Raw genomic sequence first — 12260 nt, 5'->3', positions numbered from 1 at the left:
GTGTGTGTGTGTGTGTGTGTGTGTGTGTGTGTGTGTGTGTGTGGGTGTAGCTACTCCTTATCAGAGAGCTTCCTAAACTAGCTGAACCTAATTTCTAAAGTTATTAATGGCTTCTGTTATAAACTGATGCAGAATAACCAAGATAAACTTTTTTTATTATTATGTGTTGGTATAAAAGGATTTAAAAAGGGTTATGTGTTACAGCAGAGTTCAGCTWAAGTTGATTCAGTTCTTTATAAAACAACAATCCGATGTCTGGTTCAGTGCTTTGTTATACACCTAAACCTCCTGCAGCACATTGTATAGGACTCATTGTGCTGAGTCAGCGCTGCTACCTTTAAAACTAAAGTGTAAAAATGTGCTGCTGAAAATAGTAACGAGGAAAAGTAAATGTTATTCCTGGAAAAAAGCAAAGGTTCCGCTTTTTGGAGTGAGATTATATGGAAAGGTTGTGAAAATGTATTATCTTATCTGTTGTAGATGAGCACATTTCTCCCAAGGGAGACTAATAAAGCTGTCAGGGTAAAAGAGACACTGCTCGACTGTTTTATGGGAAGCTTTTTAGTGGATTTCAATGATCAACAATATATTTAAAATGGGAAACTCTGGGGTTTTGTAAAAAAACAGAAAAAATGACAAATGGGTTTAAATCGTTTATTTTATTTTATAAAATGATCTTTTGAAGTTCTGTTTTGGCACAATCTATTTTTTTGCGTAATGTAAAAGTGAGCTATTGATCACATTTATTGCTATTCATTATTATATTTTTTATTTAAACAATGTAAATCTACATATTGCTAAYACTGACCAATCATTACAATGCTATTTGATATGAAGTGAATATTACACTCTACAGTTTGTATGAATCATGGGTCAGCGACGATATTATTTATCGATTTCAGGTTTTTGTTTGTGAAAGTTTATGTAGTCTGTAATGTTTTGTTGGAAATTATTAAATAAAAAAGTCCATGCCACTTCCTTAGGCTGCAGTGGGCAATAAGGATTTTTTTCCTCCCTCATCACCTTCGTCACATATTTWAAAAAAAKRWWTTTTTTTCCTGAATTTTCACATTTGACCCACCTGACCWACAGAGAGATGAAACTCATAAAGATGTGTTGCCAAAGGAAGCAGAAAGTCTTCTCTGGTTGACGTCTCCTCCCTCTGAACCAGTGTGATTACAGCAGTACTGTGATGACTTCACTACYATTATACACTTCCTAAATAATTAAAACATCGTCACCAAGTCAGTGATGTCTCATCTGACACTTGAGCCCCACTCACTTGTATTAGAAACACTATATAACACAATGATGATACGTCTCATGAATCATGTTACATTGCTAGTTTGCGTTGTTAATTGCTTTTAGTACATAAAATCACTATTCTACCTCAGATCAGCGAAAAGTTCCTAAGTTGCTGCGCTGAAATGTCTACAGATGCAGATGAGTAAAGAGTAAACGTCACCAGAAATAGGAATAAGGCGCTGTTTGCACACTTTAAAATACAATATAAATAAAAAAATAAAACATTGTGCCAAAGCTTAAAATGTGTCACTGGAAATGAATTGAAAGGCCTGACGCTGCTTCATAAACTTGGCGTAATGCTCTTCAAGCTATAAACTTTATTATGTGGAGCTTGACGCTCATTTAAGAAGCGCGATGAAGCATTTGTGTCTTTACAGCTACAGACATCCCCCTGTTGAAAGCATGTCGCTCCTTAATGTCAGACTCACAGCAAAACCTACACATTGTTTTGGATTTGTGTCCATAAATAGAGTTTTGCTGATTTTTTTGTCCTCTTATGTTTGTTTTTTTTCCATCGTCCTTATGAACACGAACACAAATGGAGAAATTTAAGCAGCCGTGTTCACATCCAGAGGTCAGGGGTGTTGGAACTGCATTAATATCAGATCCAAGTTAAACTCCTGCCCCAGCCTCTGGTGTTTTAAAAAAATGTCACCCTAAAAGGATACTTCAGATGATTCAATTGAAATTTTGTGAAAACATGGACAACTAATACTGTATCTTACCTGCTGTAGATAATGTTTTGAACAACCTCAGTTTGGGGAAATAAACATTTAAATTGTTGAACTTTTGGCTAGTTTGAGTCGGGACCAAGACCAGAGTGGATTTCTGACAGATATGCTGGAAGAGCTCCCAGCTGCACAAGTTTAGCTTCAGCTAGCTGCTGCTTTTTGTACTCGTACATTAACAACTGTTACATTCTTACCAAACGTTTGGAGTTTGGAGTTGTTTGAAGGTTGCAGTGATCCACTTTGAGCTTAGCTGCGTTCTGACAAGCCCTTAGTTTCTTTGTCATGTAAGACTTAAATTCTGTTTTCCAAAACTAAATTTATCCAGAAGGTTTTTTTTAAAACAGGTAAAATATCAATTGCATATTAAGCATTTTTGTTTAAGAAAACAATACTTTAAAATTTCTGAATTGTTCCTTTAAGGTTTTACTTGCTATTCCGGTGGTATTCTTTAAGCTGTTTCATCTGTTGAAAAGTCTTGAGAAGGTTAAGTATTAGGGTAACATCAGGCACTAAGTAGTGCAAGTTTAAGTATTGAAAACATCATGGCTTGTGTTGTAACTTATTCTATAAAAATGTTATTTTCCTTGATGATTGGCTGCCTTCTTCTCAGTAAAAAACAAGTTGAAAAAACAAAGTAAACATCCTGAAAAAGAACTTACAACAGTAACATTCTGGTTTTCTGTCTGTTTCATGTTATTTTTTCTTTCTTTTTGCCAGATTAAATTGAAGATTTTATTTGTCACATTTGCTGTAGCTTCATCTCCATTCTGGCTAAACACGTCCGTGCAGCTCATTGATTCCTTCTACATTTTCTAACACTGTTTAATCACAGTTTAAACCTTTAATTTTTACAATCAAAAGCACCTGATTTCATATAGCTTGTGTTTGAAGTAATCCTAATAATCCTGRTTTTAATACACTTTTAAATGCAGAAAATACAGACGTTTTCTTTTCTTTTCCAGCCTTGAAGTGTTTGGAGGTTCACAGTGAGTTTAGTGACTGGATCAGTATAAGAGCAGCACGGGGGAAATCCAGCCCTTTAGAAATATTGTTTAATCGTATAATGGGTCAAAGGCAACACCAGCATCCTTTTCTTTCCTCCTTAAACCTTTCCAAACATTTTTATTAGCTGTCCAACAGCCGTGTCTGGGATGAAGCTCTAAAAATTTATCCTCACACTCACTCAGATTGCTCTTCTCTTTTGTTCAAAATTGGACGATGAAAAGCCYGGAAACACAGAGAGAAGAAGAGTTTGTCTCCATTTGGTTTGCGTATCTTGTAGGTCCCTTTTCTTCAGATGACTTGGTGTTTAGAACGTCACCAGGGTGTAGACCATACTGCAGACAAAAAAAAAAATAACGCAAAAGATAACAAAGAACAACTCATCACAACAAACCTATCTCAGAACAGTAATTAACAACCCATTCCTCTATTCTCTCCATGACTTGTCACAATGTGGCTAGGGCCCTGGCAAATAAAAAATAAAACTAAGTCTGAATGCTTTTACGACCCTAACAATAGTGATCAAACTGTTTTTCCCTGATGTTTTCCATGTACTCCAAAAGGCTCTACTGCTCCATCGCCACAATTTATTCCTCCGCCCTGGTACATTTTTCTCAAGAAGAGAACTGCCTTTTGTGGAGATTCATTAGAAAAACAAAAATGCTAAAGCAGATCAAAGCTTCAACAGAGTGCAAAAGCTGTGACGTGTGTCAACCTGTGGACAAATGTGGCCTGTGACTGCATTTTATGTGGCCAGCGAGAGCTTCATAGATGTATGAATGTCTTAAAATAAAATGAAATAAAAGCCAGCACTTATAATAAACTACCGGTACATCTTCCAAAATGCATGTTGATTATTTTACCAACAAAATAAATGGCATCCCAGCACTAGGTGGAGGTAAGTAGCTGGCAGATGGCAAAATTCACATTATAAATCTCCATTTTGCCGCTTTTTCACTGACTATTGTTGCTGTGGCCCAATTGTACTAATATATGGGAATTTCCCACCTACAAGGCGTAAAACTAAATCTAAACTCTTCCTGTGAGAATCACTTGTGGGAAAGCGGGAGAGTTCAGAATTGAAGATGGCAGCTAATCACCACAACTCAACAGTGAGTAAACCTCTTAATTTTACTTTTAATAGTTTTTTTCTGTATCATTTATTTCACATTTAATCAGTTGTTCACAAAGTACTTTTCAGTGTTCATAAGAGGACGTTTTAGAACACTGTTTCTATGCAGGAAATACCACGTAGAGCTCAGTACATGTCTGTTWGCAGTGCACAGCTGTAGTAATGAAATGAGTTAAACACAAATCATTGAAGTTATTTATAACTGACCTTTTGAGGGCCACCATGATGCTCATGGGGCCCTCTGTGAAAATGAGTTTAACACCTCTTCTCTAAACAAAGCAGGGAATTTGCACACCTCATGAGACTCTTCATGAGTTGTGCAGATTCTGACCCACAACATATTATAATTTGATATAATGATCKCATACCACAGCCATRAAATAGTTATTGGAATCAGTAACGGTATAATTTTTTATCCGCACCTTTCATGATCATCTACACACTGGCTGCTTTTTTGTGCTGTAGTGGGAGTTTGTCATCAATTGAGGCATGAAGATCCAATGAGACAGCATTAAACTACTACTTACCTGTACAGGTAATAGAAGAAGGAGAGCAAATAGAAGCCCATTTTACACCAGGACTCCTTCTGACAGTAGTTGAGGATGTCTGCATTCATCACGCTGACAGGATCATACATAACCTCTGATCCATCAGCTGGCCGATGAAAGAACCTAAAAAATGAAGGAAAAAAAATTCAGCTCGCTCCCCCATTGACCCAACAAACTCAAGAATCAGACATCTGTTATGGGACCGTACCTCCACAGATGGTAGAAGAGCAGCGGGATATTTAGGCCAAGAGTGACCCATTCTCCAGCACACATGAACATCAGGCAGAAGAGCCCGTGTATAGAGTACTCTGGTACCACCAACTGATCAGAGCAGACACAGGGACTCTGTTACGTGTGTGCGTTTTATATAATTTATATATAAAAAAAAAACATATAGCTGAATTTGTTCATAAAAGTGTGGACAGCACCTATAAAGAAGGTGTTAATGTTACTGATGACCAGCTGTTGTTAGGAACATTAGAACAGCTTCAAATGTGCGTCTGGTTGTCATATGCTTCCAGGAAATATTTTAAACATTTTGCACAAAGTTATGGTGTTTTAACATGTTTTTCAAGTTGCTAATACAAAGCACAATTGTTATTCTAGTTGTGAAAACAATTAAAAATGTGTTTTATTATTTAAAAACCAACAGTGCCACAGCCAATGTCAAAGAAGTGTCCTTAAAGCAATGCAGTAGAAAACAGACAGAAATGCATTTATTTATTTACCGTATTACCTAACCTAAAGGTGAGTTAGTATCTCAGGTTGTAACTAAACTAGTTGATGACTCAAAATTGTGAGAAATTTTGAGAATATCAACAAATTCTCAGCTGCATTYTGACTGAATCCTGAGTTTTTGCAACCAGCAAGCTGTGTGGCCAGTTTTTGAAAATTTCTCTGTGCTCAGCATGTAAATCTTTAATCTTGACCCTGCACACTTCTTTCTCCAACTCAACCTGCTTTGTACCCACCGGGGCAATGACACTCACGTTTAGGATTTAATCTCCTAGAATAAAATTTTGAAATTAACATATTCAGAACAATTTTTTAATAATTTATCATGGGTGTGTCTTTTATGAATACACACCACYTTGTACCCTTGGAAGTACCTGTGTGCTTCAACATTTTTAAAATGTTTAAAAATGTCACTAACAATTTTTTGTTATTTAGCTCACTTGTAAAATTCTATTTAAAAACTTTCCACTAACATTTTATGGTTATTTCGCTCTTTGTTGTTACATGTTAAATTTAAATGTTATATGCAATTATACGTTCTAAACATAAATGTGCAAATCTAAACATAAAAGTTAAATCTTTAATGTTGCAGCTAATTGATAAAGCTTACATTCAATAATTTTGAAAAGGAATGCAGCCTTTGCTGTTGGTGTGCAGATTTTGTTGTGATGTCATCATCCTGTGACAAATGTAAATGCTAACATTGCTGAAGATGGTATTTGAAATTTTTATTAAAATGTGTTGTTGAAGACAGTATAGCTGTGGTCAGGCAGTTTGAAGTGCAGCTCAGACCCAGGCCGCAATTGTGAGTTTGATGTGCATTAGCATTATTAGCAACATTAGCGGTGTTAGCAGTATTAGAGGTTGCTTTTGACTCAGGATGATGACAAAAAATATAAATGTATTAGTGACATTTTTAAATATTTTATTTTACACCTGGCACCAAATATATCTGTGCACGTGTCAAAAAACAGGTTTCAATAATTACAGAAACTACAGTGAAGTAAAATGGGTTTAAGAAGCTCACYAGTATTTTAAGGGAAAGTTTGTTGCATTAAAAAAATTTAAAGTGACAGTCTTGTGATCTTCTGCAGCTCTGACAAGAAAATTGAGAAGCTCCTGAAACATTTCAAGACATTGTGGAGACTCCTGGACTGTCACAGCCCTGTGAGACTGAGATAGTTCAGATGAAAAACAGACAAGTTAGTCTAACAAAAGACAAAAAATGCATGTCATTTAGTTTAGACATCTAGTGGCAAAGTTTAGCATTGCAGCTTCTTGACTATGCCTCACCACATTTACAAACATTAGTTTAGTGTTAGCCTAATGAGAGTATATAAGACAAATAAAATTAGTTAGTTAAGGCAAAAACAATATAAACAACAGCCAGAAAGATGCCAGACAGGTGTACCATTACTGAACATTTTGGCAATGTATCACAGCAGAGTGACCATGCACGAACACAGCCTCGTGTTGGTTTTGATTAAACTAAAAAAAAATTAAAAAGCCATTGCCGCCTGATTCTAGATAGAAATMGAAATTTACGTTGTCTCACATGTCTCCCCCTGCAGCCCTCCTGGGTAATTGACTTCACATTTTCCTGACAGCAACAATATTGAAATTCTTTCCCCAGTTATAAGATGACATATTGGTTTTATATCAGAGACACTCATGACTCTGCCTCATATTATATTATCATAGAGAAATATTTCAATATAATCTCCCAATCGATTTATGAACTTCATGCAGCTCAACATCATTCTGTAAGGTTTCATCTCCATGTTTGAACTAAATGTAAAAAAAAATTAAACATTGTGATCCCTGTTTTAATAATTCTTATGAATACACWATGTGAGGCATTTGTCTTGATTTCAGCTTTTAGTGGTATTTCTTWAATGATCTCCAGCCTATTTTAGGTACTTGCTGCTTCTGATCATCTATGAGCAAATTTCTAAAATGGCATCAGGAACTTTGTGAGCTCTCAGGGACTCTTACAGTTTCTCTACCCCTTTAAAATCTTTGAAATAATTCAATAAAAATCCAAAACAAMGCTAAAACCTTGACAGCATCTCCATCAGGGCATGTCTGAAGCTCTGAAATAATGGGCCGTGGGGAGCATGTGAAACTGTGTGCGTCACCATCCTCTCACAATAGTTAGAGAGACAAATGGTCATGGCTGTCTGAAACCCCTCTGCTTTAGTCATCTTCCAGCAGAAGGTGGAAAACATCTATTACTCACTCTGCGAAGCAGGTTGCAGATCCGCTCGATGTTAAGAATCCTCTCTCTCTGTGCAGTGGACAGAAAGAGAAGCCTGGTCAATATCCTGCAGATGATTTGTTGTGCGAGCGGGAACAAAGCAGCAACACTACATTCTCCCTCTCTGTCATTCATTTCCTTAACCTGCTGGAGCTGCAGCTTGTCTCCAAGGATCATTGGTCKAAAAGCGTGGACACCCTGGACAGGCTGCAGTCCATCACAGGACCACACAGAGGCACAAACAAATARCTCACATGCCTTTTTTATTTATGTTTTTCAGGCACAGGTTCTARAAGTATGTTACATTTAGTTGTTAGGAAAATGCTGTATCAAAAAATACATTTGACTTTGCATCACTGTAAACACTATGCATGAACCGCTTTAAAAATGGGATGTTCTGTGTTTTACGACATTAGATTTGGCTTTGCATGGATATCCGTCGGAACCATATAAACAAGCTCATAATGGCAGAAACGTTACCTCTTTTTAAATTGATTTTTTTTGATAATATTCTGTGGATTTTGTCAGCACAAACATTAGCAGCAGCTAGCTTTACCACTTCCTGTTTARGCTGGGACACTTCCAATTTTCAAATCGATTTATGAAACAATGTTTGATACAACTTTACATCACCAGTTTCACATTACGCAGTTATTCCAGCAAAAATGTGAAATTCCCTGTGTTACATTTGTCATATTAGCTAAGAACAGAATTTTATCTAAATAACCATGTAAGTAATTAATAGTAGTGGAAAAAAAATATAAAACAGCATTCCCACAAACTGTGAAATTTTGGAGGTTTTAAAATTACATCTCAGCAGCATTTATACTAGCTATTAACTCGTCAAACCTSTTGGAGTCTGATTCTCTAAATGGAAGTTGTTCAAAGATCAATCTACAACAGGTAAGATATTAACTGCTGATTACTTCTCCACAGAACCCCACCAAAACTTTAATGATGTGACTACTAAAACAAACGAAAAATTTCACACAGACGTTTGAATTCAACCCACTGTGATGGATAAAAATGCCCGCAGTGTTTCTGCCACAGATCTTCGACCTGACGTATTTTTAATCGCTGTTAGGGAAACCTTAGATTGATTGCATCCTTCGACACAAATCACAGCAGCTTCATTTAAAAGACCGCGACTGCCAGAACTAACAACTCTGCCATGAGAGATYACAGAGGGTTTAATTATGAGCTCTGAAATGAAACCATCCATCTTAAACTGCATTGATTAGCCAGCAGACCGTCGCTTGTTGGGTGGTGATGTTTTAGTTGTCCATTGACAGGCCYGTAAGAGAAAATAGATGCTTTTCTCAAGTTCATTGACAGAGATGATTCTATTTCCATCAAAAAGTTATTAGAGCAGGGAAACTAAAGTACCAGTGATYGTCAGCAGATTGATCAATAGTTCTWAYTTTYTAAATYTYTGTWTTTGTGTTGAGGATGTGAGTAATTTTAATGCATGTGTCTTTTAACATACCGTTTTCTGTTCCCTTTAGTTGGACACACATTCAACTTTTGTTTTTATTTTTCTACTTRTGATCTGAAAGTAAATTTTGCCCTCTCTCCAGCTTCAGAGGCGTGCATCCGGTGAGTAATTTTCCCCTCTTTTTTCAAGCTTCATGCCCCAAATCCCGCTCCATCACTGAGCTTCAACACGTGCTTGACCTGCCTCTGCTGGAGACGGTCTGCTTTGTTATTAAACCTGTAAATTGCTGTGCTGCTCAGATTTTTACAGCCTGCAGCTTCACCCCGAGGGGCCCTTGTTTGTGTCGGGMTGTTGAGGTTAATTTGAACAACAGCAATAAAGAAACATAACAGAAGACATTCATCAAATGCTGTAGAGACAATTTCACAATGTCCAAATCAGAGAGCAAAGATTAGAGGATGAAGGATTTTATGAGTGAACATCAGAATCCCTAATTTGAAGTTACTCATCCAGAAACAGACAATTTTGCTAAAACGAACATTGTCACACCCAATAAATCATTTAAGGAAGCTAAACTTTAAGTATCATGAAAAACAGAAAGCATCCATCCATTTGCTTCCGCTTATCCGGGGTCAGGTCTCGGGGGCAGCAGCCACCCAGACTTCCCTCACCCCAGTCACTTGGACCAGCTCTTCTGGGGGAATCCCAAGGTGTTCCCAGACCAGCTGAGAAACATAGTCCCTCCAGCGTATCCTGGGTCTTCCTCTGGGTCTCCTCCCAGTGGGACATGCCCAGAACACCTCACCAGGYAGACGTCCGGGAGGCAGATACCCGAGCCACCTCAACTGGCTCCTCTCGACGTGGAGGAGCAGCGGCTCTACTCTGAGTCCCTCCTGGATGACTGAGCTTCTCCCCCTATCTCCATGGTCTCAGATTTGGAAGCACTGATCCTCATCCCGGCTGCTTCACACTCAGCTGCGAACCGCTCCAGTGAGAGCTGGAGATCAGGATCTGATGAAGCCAATAGGACCACATCATCTGCAAAAAGCATTGCCGGCAACAGAAAGCATGTCCACCATCTATTTAGGCAGTAGCTTAGGCATAAACTAAGGTATTTTAGCTCTTCAATCCTCTGAGATGTAAAATCTAAAATGTTTTTGGTCTGTGAGAGGAAACCAAAGAAAACCCAGGATAAACAGTCTTTCTCCAAGACCTCAGATTCAAAACAGGGATTGAACTCAGGACCTTCTTGCTGTAAGGCATGAGTAAAAAATACAACCCTGGACAAAAACACAATAGGGAATCACCACTTTTGGAGTTGTACTCTCAATTGTTTAATTTTGTTTAAYAGAAAATAATAAATTGCAGACATGCCCCAAAATTATTGCTTTTCAAAAGTCCAACTAGCAATAAGAAAAAAAAAGAAATATTATTCTTGTAGTCAGTCTTATTTGCTTTTTTAGGTCAAATAGAGGAAAAAAATATGGAATCATGAGGAAAACACTGAGGCTTTAATAACAATTTGAATTCTCTGAGACATAAACATAAACCATCCATCCATCCATCCATCCATCCATCCATCCATCCATCCATCCATCCATCCATCAATCAATCTTTCTCTACTTCTTTCTGGATCACAGGGCTAGTGCTCATGTCCATTAATCATTGTTCTGTCTTAAAGGTGGTTTAACTCCCTGGACAAGTTACCAGTCCATTACAGGACCATGGCAAACAGTATTCTTCATCACCTTTGCTCCATCTGTCTCTTTTTGCTGTTCCCAGATCAGTTTTGCAAGATAGTATCTTGTCATGGATATGTTGTTTTTCAATTTCCACCAGAAACTTTCAACTGAACAAYGCTCCAGTCTATTTCCAGGCCATGACATTGACATTAAATGTCTTTTTTGATGGTTTTCACATCAAAACAATAATTTGGAGGCGTGTCTGTGATTTATCTTTTTTTTAAACAAAATCAAACAGCTGAACATCCAAGGTGATTCCATATTTTTAACCAGGGGTTGTATTAAACATATGTAACATATTTTACAGAAATCCACATCAAATTGTAATGTGCAGCAAAAATAAAAAAAATAAAACATTTGAAATTCAGTAAACTGTAAAAATTAAAAGATTTTTCATTAATTTTTATTGATAAAATAAATTAGGCTATTGATATAAAATGGCTTTTTGATGAAGCTTTTTCTATCTTCAAAAGCCTTTAATGAGGAAATAATTTGGTTCAGCAGCCGATCGTGTTCCCCTTTTGAAACTCTGATTGTCGAAAACACAAATCTGATCTGTAAACACATGTTTCAACAGTGTCGTGTTGTCTTTCTGTAATTTCTCTGTTGCTCACAAATGTTTACGACTCTGCTCCGTTTTGTACACAGCAGCGTCTGAGTGAACATCCAACATGAATGCTGTTTGTTTTCACAGCCTGTTTTCTGTCTATCTCCCCTCTGTTTGTCCAGTTTATTGGATTTGGGAGAGATGGGGAACATTGCAGCCTGGCAGATCACGCTACAAGTCTGACATGTTAAAATTGTCTCATAAAARGAGGAAATGCAATTCAGCTTTAAATTCAAAATCCAAAAGGCTTGAAATGTTAATAGAATTGACTGCCGTTTTGTCAGAGATTGTTATAGATTTTACAGGTGGCGCYGTTATTGTGTCCGCTTCCTGTGGCTGGCGTGCCTCCACACACCCACGGTCTGTTTTCACAGCTTCCTCTCCCACTCCTCATCACTCCCTCAGTTCAGATGAAGGTTCACATGGCTGCCAGAACATTGTCTATCCTGTGAAAAAGAGATTCGCAGCTGCTGCTAACGTGCTAAATGAACGACGGCGGTCTCATCTCTGACTCATGATGATGCTGCTTAATTTGAGATTCGAGCAACMATACTGCAGGAGTTTCTGTGAGAAGAGACGAAAGAAATATCTGCATTCTTTGGATCAATTAATTTGATCTTGATTATGCAGTATGGCTGAACATCATTCACAACCACGGAGGTGTATAGAACAGCTGGAGCACGGGCAAGAGTCTGGATTTAGCATCATTACTTACATGTTGGCAAAATAGCAAACAATAAGAACTGATTATGGAAAAATTGTATAT

The 12260-nt window shown here is 37.4% G+C and overlaps 1 protein-coding gene across 2 annotated transcripts in view; it reads right to left on the bottom strand.

The window, feature by feature from the left end:
- cnih2 (cornichon family AMPA receptor auxiliary protein 2) overlaps positions 1–12260 on the bottom strand; it is a 33606-nt gene that overhangs the window by 12148 nt on the left and 9198 nt on the right. Inside the window, exons 3-6 of one of the 2 annotated variants that reach the window (XR_001310860.1) lie at positions 7693–7740; positions 4927–5039; positions 4698–4841; positions 3220–3373 (exon numbers count right to left, since the gene is read on the bottom strand). Coding sequence is in view for 1 of the 2 variants with exons in the window: in XM_014016448.1 (XP_013871902.1) it covers positions 3346–3373; positions 4698–4841; positions 4927–5039; positions 7693–7740 (333 nt within the window). In the remaining variant the exon portion in view is untranslated. Of the gene's footprint in view, positions 1–2374; positions 3374–4697; positions 4842–4926; positions 5040–7692; positions 7741–12260 lie in introns of those variants that run through there. The other variant, XM_014016448.1, reaches the window with a different exon arrangement.

The sequence above is a fragment of the Austrofundulus limnaeus genome, unplaced genomic scaffold (genome assembly GCF_001266775.1).
Source record: "Austrofundulus limnaeus strain Quisiro unplaced genomic scaffold, Austrofundulus_limnaeus-1.0 Scaffold145, whole genome shotgun sequence".
NCBI classification, from domain to species: domain Eukaryota; kingdom Metazoa; phylum Chordata; class Actinopteri; order Cyprinodontiformes; family Rivulidae; genus Austrofundulus; species Austrofundulus limnaeus.
The sequence above is the reverse complement of the archived record's forward strand: the minus strand, read 5'-3'. Positions and strand labels throughout refer to the sequence as shown.